The following is a 24695-nucleotide window of genomic DNA, read 5'->3' as shown; positions in this document are numbered from 1 at the left end:
AGAAGGAATACATCATCCTCCCGCAGATCCCCACAACTGGCTCTGCTGCCCCATTCCTCACACCAGCTCCAGCCCCTGTTGGATCTTCCCATTAATGGATATAACTGGTTACCCTGCAGGGAGCTTTCCACTTCTTTCTACACTAGCAAGCCGAATCAACCCACAGTAGAAGTTCAAGGAGCATCATCTCCCCTTTCAGGCAGCTAGGAGCTGTTAGAGCACCTCAGCTGTTTTCTATCCCTCCTCAATCCATAATTAAAATCAGCTTGAAATTTAAATCAAGCTATGCCAATCAAAATCAGGGACACTATGTCCCTACTTCTCACCCCACCTCTGACCAAACACAACCATCCTCTTTCGCACGCAGCAGCCCTGGTACTTCTTATTCTTCAACGAGCTCGTAAGAGAAAAAAAAACACAACCCCCCCATCATTTTCCCATTAGTTTTGCCCATTTATTATCCTGGCAAGTGCCTGTTGCAAACTGACTGGTGCATCCTATCATGGAACAAAGTATCAGCGCTTCTGGAAATTACAGTAGGTATTTAGCTGCCTGTCTTTTCAACACAAAAGTCTGACCCCAGTTTTTGGAATCAGAAGATCTCATTCTCACTTATATTTTATTCAAATATTATAATGGCTGAATAAACAAAAAACATTCTCTTTCAACTACGAATCAAGCTTTTCAGTCAAAAATCTTTTCTTCTCAATAGACATTAAAATACTTGATTTGGGAAAAAATATGTATGTATCAGCGCTCACTCTGCCGCAAAGACTAAATAAGCAGCTTAATGCATGATATGGTAATATCCACAAAGCTTGAGCTCATCTTCAGTTAGAGATGTTTTCTTTCTGATTTATGACCAGAGCAATCTTCTAACATGTTGGAATATTCAGACTCAAATCAATCACGTGAGCATGCTTCAAAGTAAAATGAAACCCTAACACAGGTTATTAATCCCAAATCTGAACCCAGTTTAATATATATTCAAAATGCCTTTTTTCTCCTGTCTGTCTTGTATTCAAACTAGTAAGCTTCTACAAAAATGAAACAGCATTTTTTATTAATTTGGTTTCACTTTCTGGACTAATTTACTTACTAACTAGACTCAAAGCTCCTGTCTGAAGCAAATTCAAGAAGTTTCATATTTATATTATTTATTTTTGGAGATTTACATCTCTAGCATTAAAGCCCAGCTGATTCTCTAGAATGCAACATTTTAGGATTTCTCCTGACTGAAGGATGAGTTCCTGTGCATTCCTTCAGAAGAGTCAGCACAAGATTTTCCACAGGGGAGGGATGGGGAAGAGGGCAAGAGGCACAGGCACAACAGCAGTCTTACTTTCCATCCATGTTTCCAAACCCAGGCTGGTCCCAGGCCCCTTGTCTGTGGAAACAGACAAGACCTAGAGCTGTCTGAATTATCAATCTTCCCTTGTGCTCTCTCAACGTAGCATTATGCACCACGTTACTTTCCCAACACACCCCTCCTCCAGTATACCTAGCACACCACCCCATAGCAGCAGTCGACTTCAGTTCCTCTAGGCAGATGGTTGATACCAGAGCTTCAGTGGCAATGCTGTGCTAAGGAGACTTCCTACCTCAGCCCCTCCGTATTTCCTAAATTGTGCTAGGAACCATATTCAGCATGTAGCTCCCAGCTTAAATCACTGAAAGTAAGTAGTATTTTTTTTTAAATTCTGATTGTTTCCCGACCCAGAACACAGTGCAGCCATGCAAACAGTTGTCTGCACAATTCAAAGGCTGTGAATGAATGTCAGCCAAGCCTACACTGCTGCTGAACTCATCCCACAGGTGGATCAAAGCTTTCACAGCCCCTTTATGCTGCTCTTGACCCTTAAACCAAAATAAAGAAGCGAAAATAGGACAAAGAATTCATCTTCGGTTTTCTTCAAAAAAGGAAAATGTTGAGGGGGAAAAAACCCTCTCTTCCTTTCTTAGTATACTATCAAGACCAATACGTAATGAAGGCCTTGCCCATTAGAACAACATCCATAAAGTAAAAAACAAAACCTGCCTGACCTCCATAACCCACAGACTTTTTATTGCTCTCTGCAGCACGAATCCCCTACAACTCTCAAAGCTACCACTGCTGTAACGTCCATATAAGTACGTGACAATACAGAATAGGAAGTAATTCAGCGTACTGCCTGTGGCTCTTTAGCAATATGGCGAACTTCAGCTCCCACCAGAGGAGAGCTGGCACGAATATTTCACAATAATGCTGCGTCTAATTAACAAAACTTACAAGCAATTGCCGAAACTTGAGACAAAGATCCTAATACTGTGATGCCTAGATCAGCACGGCCCCCCGATATGACTCTCCAGCTTCACAGATGACAGGAGTTTAAAAGCCACATTTTTTTTTTGGCCAAGAAATTACTAAAGGATCAGACCTGTGATTCTCTGCCCCTCAAGATACAAAAAAAGACAGGCAGATTCTTCTAACTTCTAAGATTAGATTAGTACATTTTGTACCAACAACAGAAAGAATGCTTCATTGCAATTTTCATTTGGGAGAGAAAGATAAAATAAAAATTCACAGATATTCAGGAATTTCAAGGGAAGAGGAAAGAAGCCTCATCTGTAAAATATTCTAATCCTGATACCTCTAACCCCCCCCAGCCTGGCTAGAAGAAACGCCTGTCCCACAGAAGATATTTTTTATTTTTTTAACAGCATACCTTTCAAATAAGCATTTCCAATTCATTTGTCAACACTGTTCAAGCAGCAAATTACCTTAAGATTGGAATCTTGGGATAATTTGAAAAAAACTTAACGAAATATCTATTCATCTGTCCTAACTTGCCTCCTAAGAAGCAAAAGAGCTGCTCTTCCACATCCTATCGGGATGGACAAATCCACACCTCAATAATCAAACACGTATCTCACACTGCCTCCCACAGAAGAAAAGAGGTCAATAAGCCTTTTCCCATTTCCTGCAACTCCCCTCAACAGTCCTTCTCCCTTTTTCAGGGGAAAGGTCTCCCTCCCAGGAGACTGCCCTTTTATCCATAAAGGCAATTCCCCTTTGTCTTAACGACTACAAAAGATATTAAAAGAATATACATTTTATCCTCGAGCCGATCAAAGCCCAGGAGAAACAATTCTTTCTCCGTGGGATAGAGACAGACGGTAGGAGCCGTCAAGAAGCACATCCCTATCCACCCCAAAGGGATTACACTCCCCCATGCCACAGCAGATAAGGCTACCCCACTTCCCCCCCCCCCATGCCGAACCCCATCCTGAGGAAGACACAGGCCCTGCTTCCCTGCCCTTTCCCCCTCCCTCACTACTCAGGAGCAGGGCCCGGTCCCCTCTGAGCCGCGGGCTCCTCTCTAGCATCCCCTCAAAAGAGCTGCTGCCGGTAGAGCCTTGGCTCCCCGGCCCGAGGACGAGCCACAGACCCCCGCTCGACGGCGACCACCTCCCGGTACCGCCCTCCGGCGGGAGGCGCCGCTTGCAGGTCCCCGGCCCGCCCGCCCGGGCCGTGCTCGGCTCCCGCCCGCGCCCCGCCACCGCCGAGGGGGGCCCGGCTCCCCGGTTCCCCCGGGGCGAGGCTCCCCGTCCCGGGTCAGTAGGCCCCGGAGGGGAAGCAGACGGAGGCGCCGGGGCTGCGGAAGCGGGACGACGCCCCGGTACTCGGCGCGGCCTCCCCGGCCCCACAACTAACTTATGGGACGCTCCGCCCGGCCGCGGCCCCGCGCAACAAGTTCCCGGGCAGGCCCCCGCCCCGCCGCCGCGCTCTCACCTCCGCCATGTTCGCTGCGCGGACGGGCCGGCGGGCGGCGGCGGGGCGGGGGGAGGGAGGGAGGGCCGGGGAGGGGTCACATCGCCGCCGCGGTGGAGGAAGCAGCGCCGGCGGGTCGCGGTCTGCGCGGCAGCGGCGGGGACCGGGGAGCGGCGGGAGGGGGGCGGGGGCACGCCACGCGCTACGTCATCGCGCACAGCTCCTCCACCGCCCTCCCCGAGGCAGGCGGGAAGCCCCCCCACCCCAGGCTGTCACTCAGGGCGTAGGCCCCGCCCCCTCGGCAGCCCTGTCAGCCGTGAGGCGGCGGGCCGGGCTCCGCTACCCGCCGCGGCCCCGGGAGCCACCGCGGCCATTTCCTCCTTGGCAGGATCGGCTTTAAAATCGGATGCCCCGCGCCGCACGTAGGTCTGGGCGCCGCTCCCGCCCCCCCCCCCCCCGCCCCCGGTCGTACTCACGCGGTGACGCGTACGGGCGTCCCTCTCAGCGAGGAGGGAGAGCGTACGGTGAGGTCCTCAGGGAACCGCTCGTGGGTGGGATAATACCAACAACGCTAGGTTGGTCCTACGTAAAGGAGAAAAAAAAAAATTAAAAATAACAAACCAGACGTCCAGTGCTAATTCTGCCTCTTTTCCTTAGAAGCATCCCCGGCCGTCTCACCTACCCAGGTTCAGTTCGATCCTAGGGCTGGTAGGACACGCACAGTCCTGCAAGGCAGAAGGGACAGCTCCCGATCCAGAAGTTGGGCATTAAAATTGCTCTTAAAAGTCCGTTAAACACTTTGGAAAAGCCCGTCTCGGGGTTGGGGGGAAGCCTGCGGCTGCTGGGGCGGGGGGCTGGGCTGGGAGGCTGCCGGCTCCCGCTCTGTCCCGTTCTAGAGGGGCACCGATCGCTCAGGACCCGCAGTTCTCTCACGAGCCGCTCCTCTGTCACCGGTTTTCACCACGAATCCTCAAAAAACGGTCCCCGTGGGGCGATGCTGCAAGGAAAGCACCCACGCATGCAATTTTGCTGACTCAGGCAAACAAGGTGGTGGGACGACCAACCTAAACCTCCCCCAAAATGTCCAGACCTGTCCCGATCCCCGCCACTGGGGCCGAGTTTTACGGTGGGGCGGAGGGAGCTCCCGTCTCCCCGGGCCGCCGAGGACCTTTGTGCTTCAGTGACAAAAGGGGGGAGAGCGGGGGCTGCCGCGGCCCTGTCGGCAGGGGAGGAGCCCCGGGCTGGGCAGAGGGGCGGGCGGGCGCTCAGCGGCCCAGCCCCGCCGGGCATGGAGAGGGGCCCGAGGACGGGGGAGGCCGCGACCCCGCGGTGAAGCGCCGGGACCCTCCTCAGGCGGGCGGAGGCGGCGGGAGGGGTGAAGAACGCGCCCCGCGCGCCGCGGCCCGACCTATCGGCGGCGCCGTTCCTTGGCAGCCAATCCCCGTGCCGCGTCTTGGGGGGGGCTCGCTACCATGGTTACCGCGCGACGCGCTGTCCCGGCGGCGCCATGCAGGGCCCCGGTGGCGGCGGTGGCCGGCGGCCTCCGCTGTGAGTGGCCCCGGGGAGAGGGTCACCGGCAGCGCTTTTCCCCGCGGGCAGCCGGCACTAGGGCTGTCCCGGTTCGGGGCCTGCGGCGCGGCTGTCCCTCAGGCGGCTCCAGGCACCGCGGGCCGGCGGGCGGGTGCAGGCCAGGAGGGATGGCTGCCGCCGGTGTCCTGGTCTGAGCGGGCAGTGCCTATGTAACCGACCCCGACGCAGCCACAGGCTGCGGGTCTTGCCCCTTTATTGCCAAAACCCCCGAATATCGGTAAAATGTCTTTTAGGCTTTTATTTTACAGCAGGCACTGCCCCCAGCCCTGTCCACCTCATCCCTCCTGTCACTGCTTAAGAAAGCCTCCTCAGAAGCTTGAACGGAGATTTCTTGGAGGAATTACATCATTTCAGGATTATCATCCTGAATGTTCAAATGGTTTAAATCTTTTAAACCATTCATGACAGTTAAGGGACAAATAATTTGGTGATCATATTTGGTTGTTTGTATTTTGTTGACTGAAACAGAACTTCTACGGCTGATTTCAGGGCAAGACAAGAATCAGGAGCAAGTTTTGGCAGCCAAAGACGAGCAAGCATTGTAAGCAGCATCTACGCAAACAGAGCAGTGAGATGCAGAAGCCAATCCACGACTTCTGACAGCAAAGCTGTGGACAAGGAGTCTCTCATGGGGAACAAGTATGCCATACAGGTGAGAAGCCATTTATGCTATTACTAAAAAGTTTTAAATGTGAGTTATTGCAGATGTTAAAAGTTGTCAGGAAGTGGGAGAGGGAGGAGGAAAGAAAAGGCATGTCTGAAGCTGAAGAGATATGGAAAAAGAAAGTGATCCAAGCGCTTAATCCATTCCAAGATGAAGATGATTAGTGTCCAAAGACAATCTGCCAGAATAATAATAAAAAAATAGAGTAACAGCTCTCCTAATCTGAGAACTACTTGCTTTCAAATCTATGTGAGATCTGTTGACTGTAGCACTATGTTTTTATCTGAAAATCAGAAGATTCCCATAACATAATCTGAGCTGTTTAAAGACCTTACTGAATATCATCTCACAATAAAATAGTTTGAGCGGTATAATAATTGTTTATCTCGTTGCTTTTGTTGCACCATTAATTTGACTTGACCAGTTAATAAGTCACTCTTGGTAGTTGTTATAGAATAAGAAAGCTGACAAAGACACTAGGGTTGACCAAGAAGAAGTGTGTCTGCTAGCGAGATGAACATAGTTTTTCCAGCTGTTGTGCAGCCGTTTCTATAAAGAGGTTTCCAAAGAAATCCCAGGCAAAGGTGACAGCCCTCTCAAGGCTGAACCCTAAAGGGAAAGCAGGAGTGCAAACCCCCTCACCCCTGTCCTGGTGTATATTAGGCATTGTTTGCAGGGAGGGGTTACCCATCAGTTCTGTCAGGTTCCTGCCTGGATCAGGGTCTTCTTTTTGTTCCAGATCAGATAAAATGTTGCAAGTGTCATCACGGTCCCTCGCTTTGGGAACACAGTGAAACTATTACTGTTATTTAAATATTTCTCCAGGTTTTTGATGATGAAGGACAGGATGTAACACCCCATCCACTCATCCATTCAGACCCAAATACTGTTGTACCCAAGCAGGGCAAGCTCTCAGCATCAAGTGCTTGCTTTGAGGCTGCAGGATCTGGTTTTCTCTCTTCTCTTTCCATGCATCAGAAACCAGCAGTGAACACTAGTTTGGGTTTGTTCTCAAGGTAAGTCAATACGCCGTCTCTTAATCCTGTCTCTCAGGGTACCTCCCCTGCAGTGGCCACACATCTGCTCTTCAGAGAGGTTGGGGACTGGAATAATTGTGCAGGGCTAATAATGATACTGTGTCGCCAAAAAAGAGAAACTTGCCGGTCATTTAAACTTTGAGGAACAGTAACTAATACATTAAATGTCAGGACTTGTGAGCGACTACATCAGAACTACTGCTGAAACGGCAAAACACACATGTGAAAGCAGAGTGCAGCACACACTCCTGTGATATTTCACATTTTACTCCAATTGTCCTTCTGAAAACACATTTTTTTTATGTCTCATACCAGAATGGACTGGGTTTGGAGATTGCAGTGGGCACCTCACAATTCAACAATGCAGATGCCCAAACTGCAGCTTTTGTAATGGTTGGGCCTGCATACAAAGCTCTCAAGGAACCTGCACACACATAGGTGACAAAACACTGACAGGCAGAGGAGGTTGTGTTCTGGTTGTCTGAGCAAGGCTGTACAGCTGAGAAGGGGCATTCGCTGCTCGTTAACGTATCCCTTTAGCTAGTGGAGATGCTCTCGGCCTTCCCCAAGCATGTTTTTCCAAAAACTGGAACATACCAATACTTGCTTAGTGATGGGTATGGAAAAATGCTCTGGAAACAAAAGGTCTGGTTTCACTGAAGAGTTACACATTTTAAGTATTGTGCCAGTTTTAATGATACTCATTCAGTACAGACAACCCTTTTTAAAAATTTGACTCAGTTCAAATATCAAAATATTGTTAACATAGTAATAATCCTCTCTTTTAAACTAATTTAAGCAAGTTTCCTCCGTGTGATTAGGTGCATCCATTTCTAAAAAATGTTCTTGTACAAAATCTTTTGAGTTAAAACTGCTCAATTATGTGTTTCACTACCTACTGGCTTTCATTTACAAACCTTCAGCACAGAGGGAATAAACAAAGCCAATGGACTTGAGCCATTTTATCTTCAGGCTGACAAATTCAATTAAGTCATGCAACAGAGGGTAAATAACTATTTGTGTTTAAGATGAAAAATAATGAACGACATCACGTTATCCAGTGATGTGTATCCATTCAAACTGCATGGAGTGGAGATGCTATTTATTTAGTCAAAAGAACTAAGACTAGTAAAGTCAGCACTGGAAAAAATACAAGTTAAAGAAAAGCATTATTTACTGTTTTCTTTGCCAAAGTTAATGCCACGTGTGACCAGCTTTTTGCCCTGTTTCCTGGGGTGGCTGTCATAAGGAATAATCCTAGAGGGAGGGATATTAACCAGGAGCAAATATACACCCAAAAAATTACTTAAAAATACAAGGTATCTCCTGAGAATGAATGCATCCTTTTTGGAGATGAGAGCTATTCATTTAAAAACAAAAATGAAATTATTTAACTTAAGTTTTACATGCAAATCTTAAAAATCATCTTTTTCAAATGCCTTTTGTACATTTCTAATTGCTCACACTTAGCTTTTGAGGAAGAGAAAATCTGCTCACAAACCTCCCAACAGTACCCAAGTTTTGAGTTTTACTTCTAATTATCACAGTTACCCCCTTCTATGAACATTACCTATCTTTTTAACAAGCTAATCCCTTCAAATGTGTTTCTTGTGCATTTCAAAGATATTTCAGCACATGCAAAGCACCAAAGGATCTAAATTCTGGTTGAAAACAGTGCTGTCCCTGTGTACGCGTTAGCACCCAGTAGGCAGCCAACACTTCACACTATTATATGCTAAGAATGAATCTGAGAGCTCAACAGCTTCTTTTCCATCAGCTAGTTAATGCCTCAGGATATGCTGTCAGAGGAATTCTTCCCTTTTAAGTCTTTTTCAATCCATCTCATTATTTTCTTTCCTAAGCCTTCTACGACTTCTTTTACAAGGCAAGCATCCCTGTACGTGCTATTATGGTCTTCCGTGGCTTAACCTGATAACAACGCTGCTATTTCTGCAGCGCCTTGCTAACTGGCTTCTGGACTCTCACATACTCTTTCTGCTTGTTTCTTTGTTACTGAAGGACAGACAGAAGCAGGAGTACTTCTACATCAAATGCATCAACAACCGAGTCCATACTAGATGAAATACTAGAACCTGGCCCTCGACGAGACACGACTGTTAGCTTATCTGGTAACGAACATACACTGTATAATTACAGATTTAAACTGTTCTTTGGAGCACTGTGATTTGTGAGACACTGCAGTCAGTGGATGCGAGCTGCCCAGCACTTCAAAGGAACTCAGTGCTTCACAAGTTTTGGCTCCTGATCATTCCAAGACTTTTAGAATTAATTTGTCTTCTTTTAAATTTAGAGCAGAAAAGGTCTCGCTTGTTAACCTCCTATAATTTTTCAGCTGCGCAGGTGAGGCGAGAGGAGATGAAAGAAGAACTGACAAAAGAAGACTTAGATAGGAGAGTGGATATTTGCCTCACAGAGACAGAAACTATCTGGATATTGGATATGCCATCTGTTGTGGTGTCTGTAGAATCAGAAGATGCTGGAAGAGTTCTGTATGTATATTAGTAGTTGTGTACATGCATGTAGCGTGCTCAACACACCAAATTTCTGCTGATTGCAAAGTCCTGAACAGGCTGCTCACATGTAGGTCCAGTGTTCTGACTACTACAATTTGTCATTTCACCTTTGGTTAAAGCCATATTGGGTTTGAGTCTCTCTTTTGACATGACAACCTGAATTCCTTACAACTCCATCTTGTTGCTCAAATTCATACTGCCTTTCACTGATAAATTAAGCCAGATTAGCAAAAGGAGGAGATGGTGACAAGAGAACACACAGGGGATGGGGGAAAAAGAAGATGGAGAAGGGTGGTATACATGAATTACACCATTTAATTTTAATGAAAACAGTAAGAAATTGCAAACCTCTGCATTGATTCTTGTGCATGGCTTTACAACTAATAATTTCCTAATAAAAAAGATACAAAAAACCAAGGCAGGCCTTGGCTTCCTCTGAAGCTCTTCACAGTGCTTCTAGCTAGAAGAAAGCTTACTCCACCGTGGGTGACCTTGCCTCTTAAAATATTGTGTCTTCCCTTAGTTGCATCTAGTGTGTTTCCAGCTCAGTCTCCTCCCTGGAATACCATGAACTTTGGTAGGGAGTTAACCCAGAACACACACTTTTTTGGCTTCCTCCCAGGAGCTGACTGGGACAGAGTGCAGCAAAGTTCTCTCCATGATGGATGTCAGACTGACAGACTTGTCACACAGCTTTTGTAGACATAAGCCCCAGAGCCTGAGATGCAGCGTATTGCAGTTGGCAAGGCAAATAACTTAGCTGAGTGAGTTTTTCCTGCTAGTATACACACAAAGTTCACAGTAGGACTCCAGCCCCCACTGTCTGTGAATCACACTGGTGTGGTTTTGGGGAAGAAGGAAGAGGAAGAGCATCCTGTGAGTCAGACTTTGCTGGTGTACACAGCATGTATTGCCAACTGTATGGGAACAGACAGTGACTCGTCCTGAGCACAGCAACCTTTTGGTGGACTAAGGTGGGGTATAATCTATGTCTGCTCTTAGAATATCAAAACCGAAATAACAGAAAAAGTTTCACAATTCCTACTGACCGTTCCTGGAGAACCCGAGGGCTAGATGAAACAGAAATGTTCTAGTTTCATTTTTGTCTCTTGGGTGCACTGCCTTTCACTCCCAAGTGATGAGCGCTACGTATGTATGAACAACTCTGAATTCCACCAGAGTGCAAAGGTAGTTGGAGTAGGGATTTTTGCTGATGCCCACCTCCACAGGCCTCTTCTCTTTTAGAACAGCATCACACAGTCAGAAATAGGTGCTGAAAGGCAATACATAGAATGAAATAAAGCCTAGCAATCAAAAAAACCCCTGAGCATTAAATTTATGACATGGAGTATCCTCTCCTGTTCAACTTGTGGTTAAATACACTGAGAAGTTGAATGCAAATGTTTTTCGGAAAGTCGATATATACTGTTGGGGTTTGTTTTTTTTTTCTCTGAGGGAGCGGAATAGGATTTATATTGACATTTGCAAAAATAGACCTCGTAATGATCGCTTTGTAGAAAAAGTGATGCAAACCATTAATGGAGCCGTAAAGAACAAGGAAGCGCAATGTGACAAAATCGACATGGAAGATAAAGGTAAACTTTCTGAGCACTATATAGGAAAGCGTATTTAATAAGAACAGGCTTGCATTTACTACACTGTACCCTTGTCAGTTGGGCTTATTCTTACATTAGTTTACTTATTAAATATTTATTTGGGAAAACTCTAGCATACAGCTAGATCATGGGACCTCAGAAGTCTCCCTGCACGCAGGTAGGAGCATACTGAGGAAAGGGTGTTTTTCTTTCTTCCACCTCTAAGCAGGAGAAGATGTTTCCTCAGCTTTCACTTCCAGAGCTTTAAGTTCAGCCAGGCTAGTGTGATTTGTGGTGGCCTTTTCTGCCCCTTCTGAAACCGGAACATTGGTACTGGTATGCCGTATCCATTGCAATAAAATAGTCATTAGGCTCTGGCCTCAGCACTTCGCAAGCAGAGTGTGCTTCTTAGGAGGCAGAACTGCACCTAACATTCAGCTATGCTCTTGACATACAAAAGGACGCCGTTCCCTTTTTTCCACTTAACTTTTCAGTGATGCTGGTTTCTATTTGCTGTAATGCAAAGAAGAGAACCTCTGTTATGAGAGTTAAACTCTTGGGGAAAGCAGATCTTCTTGGCAGTCTCACAAGATAGATGCAATTTTACAAAGTGTTCAATCTCAATGCTCTAAAAAAATTAGAGAGGAGTATCCAGGCTTTAGATATGTGTGCTGAGCTTTGCCTCACTATGGACATTTGTGTTTTGTGTAGGTGGCCAAAGAAAACTATGGGGATACTGTTCCAAAATTTCTTCCTTTGTGTTTGTTAGTGTATGCAAAATGAGTGGGGGAAAAAAAAAGAAGTCAAACATATATTAATCTGATTTGAAAACATATCTTCCCCTTTTTAGTGTGCCTTGAGCATCAGCAGGGCTCATTCCAACCCATGTTTGCAATGCTAAGCGCACAACGGCAAGGTGACAGCATTGTTTGACTGGGAGATGGCCCTGCTGAAGGGAAGCCACAAACTCAGAAGACCCTGCTGCAATCACACAACAGCTCTCGCTCCGCCCCTCAGTTGGTTTCAAAGCTCCTCTGCCGAGCGGTTGGGAGCGTAGAACAAAAAGTAAATCTTTGCTCAGCTGTATGTAGTCCTTTATAATAATGTACCAAAACAAGAGACTTGTATAATACAGCGTAATTCATTTCTAGGGATGATGGTCACTTCCTGGGACTTGTTCGATTCATTTAATGTATCGGAAACAGAACCTACGTCAAAAGCAGAAGGTAGCAGAACCACGGCTGGGAAAAGCAGCAAATCTCGTACACCCAACGAGCACAATCAGACTATGTCTGTCTGTTCTGACAGAGGTAACGTTTTTCCAGGTTTACATTCCTGCCGTGTTTTCATCCTTCTAAACCATGCATGTCGCTATGTTGTGGGATGAAAATTACGCGAAGAAAATGCATGGTCTGCCTGTCTGGCACCTGAAAGAGAGTTTGCTAAAGGATCGTGGACAGGTCTGCACTGAGGCCTTTTCAGTGCAATGCCATTGTAAATGATCTTAAATAAAGATAAATAGTCAGTGGTAATGTTTGCTGGTACTTTGAGTAGAAGCAAAACACCAATTGCGACAATCAGTATTTGAGCAATAAACAAAACAAAATTAAAGCAAGAAAAATGAATAGTGGAAGTATTTTTTTATGATGACAGATTCTTCTACGCTTTGTCGAGGAGGAGACTTCTTATCCCCTTGACTTTTATGTGCAAAGCATTATCACGTTAAAACTGTTTTTTTCCATATTATCTGTTGTCAGGCAGCACGACTTCTGTAATGATTCTGGAGAGTGCTGTTCCTGCTGGAATCCATGAAGAGGAGGAATGCCATTCACAAGCTATATTAACATCAGAAAACTTTCAGCAGGATTTATTTTTCATGGAGAGGATTCTAATGGAGAATATTTTTCAACCCAAACTTGCAGCTTATTGGCAGCTTCCTGTCCTTATAGGTTTGTTTCTTATTGACTACCCTGTTTTCAGTGCAAGGCTTTGCATGCTATTGAACATCGCGGAGTTGTGTCCCTCAGTGAATATCTTTACAGATGACAAGTCATGTAAGAAATAGACAAAGGAAAGGAGAGTTTACGAGATGGCAGCATGAGCTTCAGAGTTTTACGCTCACTTTAACAGACACCCCTACCATACTTGGTGGAAGAATTAAATAAATGAGTTCTGACCTTGCTCATTTCCCCTCATCACCACAAACTTGACTCAATCCAAATGTTAGTCAAACTTGTTTCCTGGCAGTTAAGATACAGATTAATTCTGCTACTTCTCCAACCATTTTTTGCATTGGAATGTCTTTTACAGTTCTTTTTAAAATTTATTTTATAAGGAGACTGATGGTAAACAGAAGTTTTAGCCTGATCGATGTTCAGTGTCTAACAGAAAGTACATTCACTGCAGACTGTAAGAGGCACTACCTGGACCCAAGTGCTAGGTAATATTTTACATTTTCCAGGAGTTCCAAGTTAACACAGGGATTAAAAAAAAAGGAAGGCAGATTCACATTGGTTTTATTGTATTGTACCTCTTCGTGTCAGAGAGAGTTTCGGTTTCTCAGGCATTGACCCTGTTATATTCTGTCACTAATCAGGAACTAGCTCCAGCTGGCCAGGGAGCTTTTGTTCTGACAGTATGGCAGTTGTTGTGTTCTTATTTTGTTAACGGTGACCTGAGAGCAATTTATGATTTGCACATTACATAAAACAAAGGGGTGAGTAAACAAAAAAAAATGCACTTAGCAAATGCAGTCTACAAATATGCTCTACACTTAATTTTCCCAAGTAATGAGCAACTTATTACAGCATCGTGTAACTTAGCCACGGTGCTACAGCATCATTGTGTAAGCATGGCTCTAAAATTTGGCGTCTAACTTGAGAATATCCCTGTTTGAACACATTTGTAAATACAAGAGATTAGAAATATTCTGGGGCGGGGGGGGGGGGGCATACATTCATAGCTGGTTGCTGGGTAGCTAAATCTACTCGTTAAACATGTGGAGCATAACAGGCACACTACAGCCATCTTCTATGTCCCTATCAACATTTTAGTCAGTTTTAGAAGGTAGGATGTCTTAATTCCTCAAAACTTCAGCGTTTTTTTGCTGCAAAATATTTGCTGAAAGGGCAATTTTTTCTCTGATGTGAACGACTGGAGTTAGATAAGTGAAAGGTTACTATTCAGACTCTACCATATTTGTGCATTCTAGATCCTGATGTTACATCAGACACTAGTGGTACAGTAGCAGCCATTCAAGAAGCTAAAGAGGAAGAGCATGACAAAGAAAAGAAGGATAAAGAAGAGCAGAAGGAATCATTCATTGACCCATCAATTCTGTCAGATCTAAATAAAACCCCAGATGAAATTGTACCTCCCAGACTGGAACGGCTGTGGTCATATATATGTGATTTAACTAACAGTCACAGCGTGAGCAGCATGGCTTGGAGCAAAGTAAACCCAGTGAGTTAACAAATTGCTTCTTCTAAGCTGCCTACAAAACAGTATAAGCAATTGTTGGTGTAAATAAACTCCTGATTTTGATGTACTTTGTTGGGAGCGATCTCAGGGAGAATGTCTCTGACATCTCCACTTTCAGAGCAACGCAAGGCTCAGATTTTCCAACAGAGCTCTCTTATGGCCACAGCAAATATAATGAATAGAAGGAAGGTAAAAAGCAGGTGAGGATAAGAAACACAAAACCAGTAAGATTGCCCCAAGGGCAAAAAAAGAGAGAAAATAAAGACCGTTTCATACTGTTAGTACACCAGATGCCCAGATATTATAAAGTTGGACCCGTTTATAGACTTCAATCTTAGAATTATAGGGCAAACAAATACATACTTTTAAAGTGTTAGTTTCACAAACTACTTGTGTATATGAAAAAAAAATAATGAAGACTGAAGTCTTGCTACTGTTTCTTACTTCTGCTTATGGAAAGGCATGAACAGAATTCATTTGACCTCGCTGTAGAGAGCTAAAAGCTAGGAGTTTGTGGTGGTCACTGAAGCTCCATTGAGAAAGAAAAGTAGAAGTATTATTTCATATTTCATTAAATACTCCAGATTAAAATATGGTTATAGAATAATGTATATTCATGTCTGGAAAGGGATGTATTTTTGTGATGGCCAGGGAGGGGGGATTGCAAACACAACCCATAGTGCCTAAGAATGTACTTTTAGTTGAATTGGTTTCCAGTATTCTAGAAATTCTGAAATTCTTACTTGCATATGACATGAGCATTAGTTTTCCAGACTTTGTACCAAGAGTCACTGTTAGCAGAAGGTTGCCTTTTAAAAATACACATCTGAATTTCAAGTTAAACTGAGCTATATCTGTTAATCTGTGCTTTTAGGATCTTTTAGCTGTTGGTTACGGAGCATTTGATTTTAAAGAACAGAAGAAAGGCTTGGCCTGCTGTTGGTCACTGAAGAACCCCATGGTAAAGAGCAGCCAGTTTGTTTTCTTTCTTTTTCTTCAATGCATTTTTCTGCTATACTATTTCTGCTTTATTTCCCTCTTCCTGTTCCAAAAAGCAAGACCTAGCCAGTAAGGTTGAATTGGCTAGCCCAAACCACACATTTCAGAAAAATTGATTCTGACTGCAGTACATAGCAATGTGTTTAAATCTTGACCTAAAGAAAGTGCCAGTAGGAAGCAGTTTCATTTCTGTGCCTGTCCGTCCTCTCAGCTGACACTTCCAACAGAAGTGCGGACTGTGCTGGTGGTTTGGCAACATGGACCTCTGTTCACAGGAGCTAAACTTATTGCACACAGGCCACCAAACAGCTACCAGATGGTTACTGCTCTTGGGTAGTACCAGTCTCTGCTAGGCAACTCAGCAATGCAGATCTCTGTATCCCATTTCCAATCCCTAGGGCGACCTACCCAAGACTGTAAATCTGTTTCATTATTACTGTGGGTAGACCCAGGTGTGTAGAAATTATTTTTTAGACTGGAAAAAGTCTTGAGCAGAGCAAATGTGAAAATAAATCCATTTACCTTTCACTTTTCAAAATTTACAGACTATTTGTTCAATACTTCCAAACTCTCATTATAGAGAACATCTGTATTTTAAATTTAAGGATAATTCCAATCCATTTTCTGTTATACCAGCCTGAAGGAAAAAAATAAAAAAGTGTATAATATAATTACCTACTGTAACTTCTCACAATACTGTCAAAAAGACAATAGATTTCATAGATGTAACATTTACATCTTCACACATCCATCTAAAAAGTGATCCCTTTTAAACTAGTAATTTAAAAAAAAAAATCTTGGAAATCTCAGTTACAAAGTGACACACTAAAAACCATCCGATTGCCATCAAATTACACAACTTTAGTTTGATTTGTTCTGCAACCTTCACTTGGTCAAAACTGTGTATTAGATTAATTGAAATCATGCAGAGTCAAGTCTTTGATGCATATTTATCACGTCAACAACAATCAAATACTCTTGTCATTCCCTGATGTCACCACAGTCCTCAAGTCCCTAACATTAGGAACTAAGACCTGGCATGCATACTGAAATACAGTTCTTCACAAACTAACACTCTTCTGTTTCTCATTTCAAGAGCTTGGTGCAGTGACTTTAAGGATTTAATCTTTAGAGGTTTGAAGAGATGAAGCTGTTCTCTGGTTACACAGAGAAATTACATGAAAATAGCAATTTACAGATGACCTGACATATGTTAGATTGCATTTTATCTTCAATGAAGTTTCCGTAATTAGGAAGGTACTTACTTTCACATTACAAGATAGAAAAGAACTGGAGAAATTTTCCAAAATGCCAAGTTTGGTGTGGGTTTTTTTTTTTTTTTAAAAAAAAAAACACCAAACAACAAATCAAACAAAAACTTCATGCTCTACTCACATAGCTGAATCATAGGGAACTTGATTTTTAAGTATTCGGCTTGGAGTAGGCCCATCTAACTTATTTTACAGTGTCGTATTGCTGCATAGTCTTTATTTTTTCCTGATTTTATCAGTTGCAGCAAGAAATAAACTGAGCCATTGAGGATATAGTACCTAATTTCTGTCTAGAAGTAGTCACTATGGTCATCAGCACTTGAATTTTCCAGCAGAACCTGGCAATTTAGTACCCAGTGTTGAGAAGATCGAGGTAAATTAAGAAACTAACTTAAAACATTCTTGTATTTTTCTACTGGTCAGTGGCCAGAGCGTATTTTCCAGTGTGAGCATGGTGTTACTGCTTTGGATTTTTCTATGGCAAGCCCTAATCTTTTAGCAGTTGGAATGTGCAATGGTTCTGTGGCAATCTATAATGTACGGAGCTGTAGCGCTGCTGCGCTTTTGGACAGCAGGTAAGGCTGTGATTTCCCATCTCCTCCCACCCTAGTCACATCTTAGCAAATAACAAATAAAAGAATATCCACAACTGAGAAGCTGAGGGAATAGTGACACTCTTGATAAGTAAGGCTTGTGAATGCTCAGGGATGCTGCACCATTATTTCATTTCCAGCTTTTGTCAGTATCTTCCAGTTTTGACTGGAAATGCCGACATAAACAATGCTCTCAAATACTAGAAGTTTCTGGACAAAACTGCAGACACACAAATTTATGATAGCACATATGCATAGACTTTACCCATCCACCTGTTCACAGCGATACAGCCAAATCCTCAGACACTGCCATTCTCCCTCTGCACTGCCATCATCCTCTATTCTTATTTCTGCTGATAAATGCTTACATTAACACTGCTGGTCCTTATTTGGGGTATGAAACTCTGTGCTGTTGCTGTGCATACAGAGCGAGTTTCCCACGTTGGAAAGATGAAACAAATGAGTACTCTGCTCTGACTTTTTAAGAAAATGCAGCATTTTATCCACCACGTATCATTTTATATTCTATGTATGAACTAACTTTGACAATCCTGCCCCAGATAATAAACCCTTATGGGAGACTAGTGGTAGCTTTTGGTGTTTTCTCGCCGATTCCACTTGCCAAAAATGGAGAGAACATCTGAATAGGTAAGATAAGCAAGAATTAAGAAGAAAATGAGAGAGAGGGGGTGATCAGGGAGACACTTGCCCTAAGGGCAGCTCCCCAGGTCTAGGGCACTCTCCTACAAGGTGCAGATTGATTTCATGATTCAAGTATTAGTGGCCAGCCCAGTGCTAACCTGTGACACAATGAAAGGTGTATCAGCATATAAGCAGTGTTTGGTAAAAGAAAAAAAATCCTGGAGAAAACAGCCAATGTTCAGATTTTATTTTTTTTTAAAGTAAAGTTAAATTTTTCTATCATATATGATTTATCATGTGCATCTTTTGTCCCAGTGAATCCTTAAACAAACATACAGGTCCTGTATGTCAACTGAGGTGGGTGGAACAGGACAGAAGTGCAATAGGAGATGGCAAAAAAGAGAGATTAATCTGTACCTCAGCAGATGGCCGAATAACCGAGTGGCTTATACAGAAAAGACTAGATTGTACTGGTAAGCATTTTCCCCTGCAGCTTTTCTGCAGAGGGATAATACCTGAAATTGCAATTGCTCCGTTTTATTTCTGGTGACATTCTTTATACAGTTATCACACACAAAACATTTAAGAGCTGTTGAGCATTCCAAAGAAGCATGAGTTATTCATAGCACTGTCACATACCTGTTTGAAAAAAAACCCTTCCTATTTGCACAGATCTGATGAAAATAAAGCGAACAGAAAGCGAGAAGAAAAAATTACCAGGTGAGAAAGAAAGGAAAAGGGAAGCTCTGATATCTCAACAGGCAGCTGGACTATGCTTTGACTTCCATCCAAAGGTAGGCTCAGAAAGCCCATCCTGGCTAAAGTACTATCCAGGAAAACGATGCAGCAGGGGTGAGATCCTCAGCTGGAGCTACTTTAATATGCACTAGCCTGGGACTTGGCACTGGTATTTAAAGCGTATTTAGTTCTGAAACAAATTGCTTCTTAGCTAATAGCAGTTTTACCCAAAATGGATGATATGGTAAACCAAACAAATAATCCCTGTGTGTGAACAACTGTATCGTTTTAGCCACGTTACTCACATTTGCTTTGGCACAGATCCTGGGGTAGCTTTCCTCTGTATGATGGTCCAATCAGGGAGAATTTGACTGTTCAACATCTTCCTAGTCTAGGACTTAGCTGGCTGTGCTTGTCTTCTTTGTCCAGCTGAACATTTTGTCCACAGTGCATTGAAGAAGTCATGTGTTTGCCCATGTGGATCGCAGAAAGTCCGAAGTTTTCAGGAGCCAAAAATCACAGCACACGCTCTGCAGAGATGGAGAACACACATAGCAAAGCTGATACATTCTGACACCACTATCTGCTGCACGTACACCTCTGCAGCACACATGCAAGCAGGCCAACACAAAACATCCTGGCAACTCCACCTTAGTTCTTCAGAGGACTATCACTGCCAAACTCATCCAGTCCTTTGTAGATGTTTGGATGAGTGACAAATAGGTTAATCCATCTTAGGCTACTCTTACCTTTCTTTCAGGATACCAATTTTTATCTTGCTGGAACAGAAGAGGGTCATATCCACCGGTGTTCTTGTTCATGCAGTGAGCAGTTTCTAGAGACGTACAGAGGCCATAAGGTGAGTGACACCCAGAAAAAATACTGACAACAGAAACTCTTTAATTAAGTGCACAAATGTAATAGCTTCTTTGTCAATATTTACTAAACAAAACATCTGCAACAAAGGAAATAAACTTCTTTTCTTATATTAGGAATGAATTCCCATAACATAAAGCATCACAGTCTTATAGGATTACTTTCTACACTATATAGATTTTTTTGAAAGTAATTTATTAAAACTTGTACTATAAACTGTTTTAAAGCTTTAGTTCTGGCTTTATTTTAAGAAAACAACCAGTAATCTGATTGTCCTGCAAACCACAGTTAAATAGCCTTACCTCTGAGAGAAAGATGGCAGAACTTTTACAGTACCTCTTTCTTTGAAAGTCTCTGCTTCGTCCAAGAAGCTGCCCTTTCAGCATCACCTTCTCCTGGGACAGAATCAGCTGAATGCTTTTCACTCCTAAGATCTCTCATGTCTTATCACATCTGCTGCATCCTATTTTCCTATAGATACACAGAACACAATGCTACTTTTGCTATTAAGGTCAGAGGACAGTCAGAGCTTTCCATGAAAGGTCACTATTAAAACCCATCCTGTGAGGCCGTAACTCTAGAGTAACGCAGAGTTCTTTTTTGTTTCTTCCCGAACACCGAGGGTCCTGTGTACAAAGTCGCTTGGAATCCATTCAGCACTGACATGTTCCTAAGCTGCTCTGCAGACTGGAGCGTTATTTTATGGCACCAGGATTCACAGACGCCCGTTTTAACTTTCAGTTCCACCATGGCTTTTGTCCATGACATTATGTGGTCCCCAAAATCAGCCTTCATATTTGCAGCAGTGAATGAAAGCGGAGTAGAAATTTGGGATCTCAGTGTCAGCATGTAAGTAATCACTTTCCTCAAAGACGATTCTGAAACTTAATGGCACAAAGGCTACCCAATTCTTGCCTAATCAGTGTTGTTATCAGATCATGACAGCTCCATGCCATTTGCTTGCTTAGTTATTGAAAGTATTGCGTTTTGAAATACTCAGTGTGTAAAGGCAGATGGTAGTTGCCAGAGAACTGTTACTTTAAGGGAAGGAGCTGGATGCCTCATGGAACTTACAAAGGGTCAAACAGTTTTTTTTTTTTTCCTGCAGAAATCACAGATTCTACCACTGCCACAGTTAAAAGGAAAAATAACAACCCTGAGCTACTTTGGACCTTTTATAAAGACAAGGTGCTCAGAAGTTTAGATGCCTCTCATGTTTTCCCAGTGATGCAAAGTAGGTGCACATCTCGTGTGCAGCTTAGTTAATCTGTGGCCTTGTACTGCTGGTCTGTACTATTTAGTATTAATGACAGCACAAAGCCCACCATGGAGTAGCAGGCCTGCCAAATCTTGCACTAGCAAACTCCAAATTACTGATATAATAAAAATATTAACCACTACCCCCCATATTAGGCAATAGGGCAGACTGTAGGCAACCAGGATGTCTTAGTGACTAGCAGCTGGGATTTTTGTTGTGGTAGAGACCAAACACTGCCTTGCTTCTTAGTTTTTGAGTTAATCTAGAACATAAAAAGGAAAACATGCAACAGTTATCAGGCCTGCATTACTGCTAGACTTCACATGACAGTGCACTCAGGCAAATGCCATGTTATCTATTAATTCTTGCCTCTGCTGGGTTGCAGCTTGAACCCTGTGATCTCTCACTTTGCCAACCCAAGAGTGAAATTCACAGCTGTACTCTTTGCTAAGAACACCGACTGCCTTCTTGTAGGAGACAGTAAAGGAGAAGTCAGTGTGTTTGAGCTGCAGAACCTGGCTGCTCCCAACAGTAACAAGGTACGATTCACCAGAAAAAGGTGGTGCTCCTCAGAGGCCTGCATGCTTGCCTGGTACTTCGTTCCTCAGAAAGCAGTTCCTGTTAAAGATCTAGCCAGTAAATGTTGAAATAAGATACAATTCCATAACCAGACTAAAACCTGAGGTGTTTCCGGCTCTTCTGCGTGCCATACCACTAGAAATTCAGGAACAGGTAAGGCAATGTCGAACTTCAGGTTTCACTTGATGGCAACTCCAGAGGTTCACCACACTGGATTTGGGAGGGTCACGGAGCAAGGGCAGGAAGGTGGAGGAGCTTCTAAACGCCGGGGTCAGGTGACTGGACTTGGCAGAATGCCCTTACCTGCTGACAACGCAGGAACAACGTGCCCTCTCCTGGCCACCACCAAGATGGTCTCACGTTGTTGGTGTCAGCAAACCCATTAGCCCTTGGGCTCTTTTAGAAGCCACTATTTATCCTAGTGAGGACTTTTCTGTCCTAGATGACATGTGAGAATTGGACTTGCCTTACAACTAGGTTCCTTAATCGTACCATTGCATAGATTCTGTGTCAGCAGCGGTGTAAAAGCTGACGGATGTCAACTGTAAATCTGTTCACTCTGCATAAATCAGCGCTAATTTACCCCAAAGCCCCACTGTTCCCTACTTGCCCAGTCCGCGGTACAAAATCCTGATGCCACCTTGGGTACTCCAGCACTAGGTGGATCCCTCCTCCAGGATCTTTCTGCAGGTGGCCTGCCACGCCAAACTGCTCTGCTCCCTTTGTCCATTCAGCTCTGAGCGAGTAGCTTCAGCTTACTGGGCTTGGGGTCCCAATTTGTAAAGTGAAACTGGTATTTTTTAAAATCCCTTCTGAGTTACATGGTGCAAAACACTAAACTTAAGTTGGCGAGAACAAACATGCTGATGTTAATCTAACCTTCATTCTTAGGGTATTAAGCATTAATAGTTCATAATTGTCAGCGTTGCATTTCAAAATTCTGGTAATTACCAGCCTCATTTGCCACACCACACAGCAAAAAGATATTTTCCTGAAAAACTTAAAGTGAGGCAATTGTTGTTAAACTTACAAAAATGAAATTAGTGAGCTTTTTTTCCTACAAATCACCACGAAGCAGCCCAAGACTTCTGAGCAGGGAAGTTTTTCTGTTAATAAGAGTATAGGGACAATTTTCTGGGTATGTCACCAGAATAGGACTAAAAATATCAGTGCTTAATTTCATAGGCTTTGGGCATGTGACATAACTGGTCACCGAGCCATGGAGCCTCATTAGCCAGAGGGAATCCTGCTTTCCAGCACCAGCCATTTCTTTCACTTCCTTTGCTGGTAACAGCAGGGTCTTCCTAGGCTCAGGTATGCACAAGGCTCAGCGTAACAGAGTCCACACCACAACTAACGCTGAAGGGAGATAATTACATTGGGGGCAATCCCATCTAAGTACAGCTACCATACAGGTGTCATCTTGAAAACTGATGTCCTTTATAAACAAGATATATGTTTGTAGGCTGCTAAGTATGATGCTACAAATGCAATCCAAACAGGCCTGCCAAAAAAGTGCTGTTTTCAAGGAGCACTGTTAGAGGTAAGTAGTATTAGCAGAGTTCCAAAGAAAAATCATCTGACATAATACAAACTACCTTAGCCTGCTTCCTGGATGTTCACTGCACAAGCATTTCTGTTCTCAGTTCGTAAACAGGAGTTTTGTATCACTGCATGTCTTACACTGCAGTTACACTGTCATAGAGCTCCTGTTTTCCTCTCTTGTTTTACAGGTTGATACCTTACATGACATAATTGGTCCTGCTGTAGCTGTTTAAAAGTAGCTAAATGATACCCCTGCTCCTTTAGCGAACAGCAAGAAAGACTTACTGTAGTATTAACATCAACCATTTATTCTTCTTCAATCATTAAAATTTCTCTTTGAAACCATACTGGTTAGAAATTTCTTTCAAATGCTCCAAATTTTCCCCTGGAAGTCCCCTCATTAGACAAACAGTATTACTACACAGACGGCCTTCCCTATAATACAGATAAGATACTGAAAAGTCTCCATAGTCTTTTCTTCTTGGATTTTTTCTCCTTGTTTTTTTCCTCTAAGGTCTTTTCTCCAAAAAGCAGAAATGCCAGAATCACCTCCCATATAGGTCACTTCATCATACAGCCAAAGTCCTTGCCTGATGTAGTCTGTATCTTCCCCGTGAAATCATACAGCAAATGATTGGACTTTTCATCAGATCCATCTCGTCTGTCATGCCATAAGCCACCACTGAGGGTGAGAGCCAAGCTTTGAGTGGCATCAGGTGCTCCTGCGAGCTGCAGATCATCCCACACCAGGCAAAAGTAGACCCACTTTTTTAACCCCTGACAAATTAGGATAATGTAAAATTGCAGGTTAAATTCACTCCGTTCCACACTGACACTTTTCTGAAAGCTCCTCACACAAGGGAACAGTGAGGTCCTGCAGCAAGGATTGACTTTGGCAGCTCTGGAAGCCAGATCTGTGTTTTTCAAGATCTCATCGCCTCCCCTAGCCCACCCCCAGCAGCCGGAGAACTGAAAGGTGTTGGGACTGCTTGTGCAAGCCTACATGGCTGGTTGGAAGCGGGCAGCGTTTGTCTCGCTCAGCTATCTTCGAGGGCAGATCAGAAGAAACAGAAAAAAGCACCCAGTGAGCCACCAGCTAGACCGTGGTGTCTTTGAGGATTTTCAGAGCCTGGCTGCTCACTGAAAACATGCACCATCTCTACAGGGGAGTAATTAAGATCTTGGCTATAGCCCTGTTGCCTGATGAGTGGGGCAGGGATGGCCCCGCCACAGGAGCCAGGTGATCCTAAACCTTGGCAGTCTGGCGCTCTCCTGCCAACTGACAGAGGCAATAGCTGCCTCCCTTTGGAAGTATTATGTAGCGAGACCTGTTTTTTATAGATACAGAACGTTCAGACTCTCTCATTAGCCTGACAATAAATGTCCAACATTTAAACACACCACTGAAGTTCAAGATCATTTGTGACGCATTAACATTCATTTCCTTCTGTGTTCTGCACATTTTACAGTGAACATGCAAGCTTACCCTTGACATAAAATTAATCTTTGTGTATTTCACAGACAGACACCCATTAAGGTGAAT

General features: G+C 43.6%; 1 protein-coding gene across 1 annotated transcript; it reads left to right on the top strand.

Annotated features, from left to right (window-relative positions):
* The first annotated feature begins 1985 nt into the window (after nucleotides 1-1985).
* DNAI4 (dynein axonemal intermediate chain 4) lies at nucleotides 1986-23385 on the top strand. The gene is made up of 19 exons (XM_086463026.1): nucleotides 1986-2020; nucleotides 3364-4173; nucleotides 5105-5299; nucleotides 5831-5993; nucleotides 6831-7021; nucleotides 9062-9171; nucleotides 9396-9552; nucleotides 11032-11171; nucleotides 12323-12481; nucleotides 12929-13120; nucleotides 14383-14633; nucleotides 15526-15612; nucleotides 17345-17496; nucleotides 18472-18629; nucleotides 18829-18950; nucleotides 19655-19753; nucleotides 20393-20619; nucleotides 21414-21567; nucleotides 23341-23385. Exons 1-19 carry the CDS (start codon nucleotides 1986-1988, stop codon nucleotides 23383-23385), a joined length of 3447 nt encoding a protein of 1148 aa, XP_086319152.1.
* Nucleotides 23386-24695: the final 1310 nt, after the last annotated feature.

The sequence above is a fragment of the Leptosomus discolor genome, chromosome 3 (genome assembly GCF_034619465.1).
Source record: "Leptosomus discolor isolate bLepDis1 chromosome 3, bLepDis1.hap2, whole genome shotgun sequence".
In the NCBI taxonomy this organism is placed as follows: Eukaryota; Metazoa; Chordata; class Aves; order Leptosomiformes; family Leptosomidae; genus Leptosomus; species Leptosomus discolor.
This window is presented reverse-complemented; position numbering and strand designations above follow the sequence as displayed.

Excerpts from the sequence above, each read along its gene's own strand:
- DNAI4 (XM_086463026.1), top strand. The coding sequence starts at position 1,986 with ATGAAGGCCTTGCCCATTAGAACAACATCCATAAA. Across the intron at positions 15,613-17,344 it reads GGTCACTGAAGAACCCCATG|TGGCCAGAGCGTATTTTCCA; the intron begins GTAAAGAGCAGC and ends TCTACTGGTCAG. Across the intron at positions 17,497-18,471 it reads GCTGCGCTTTTGGACAGCAG|TGAATCCTTAAACAAACATA; the intron begins GTAAGGCTGTGA and ends CTTTTGTCCCAG.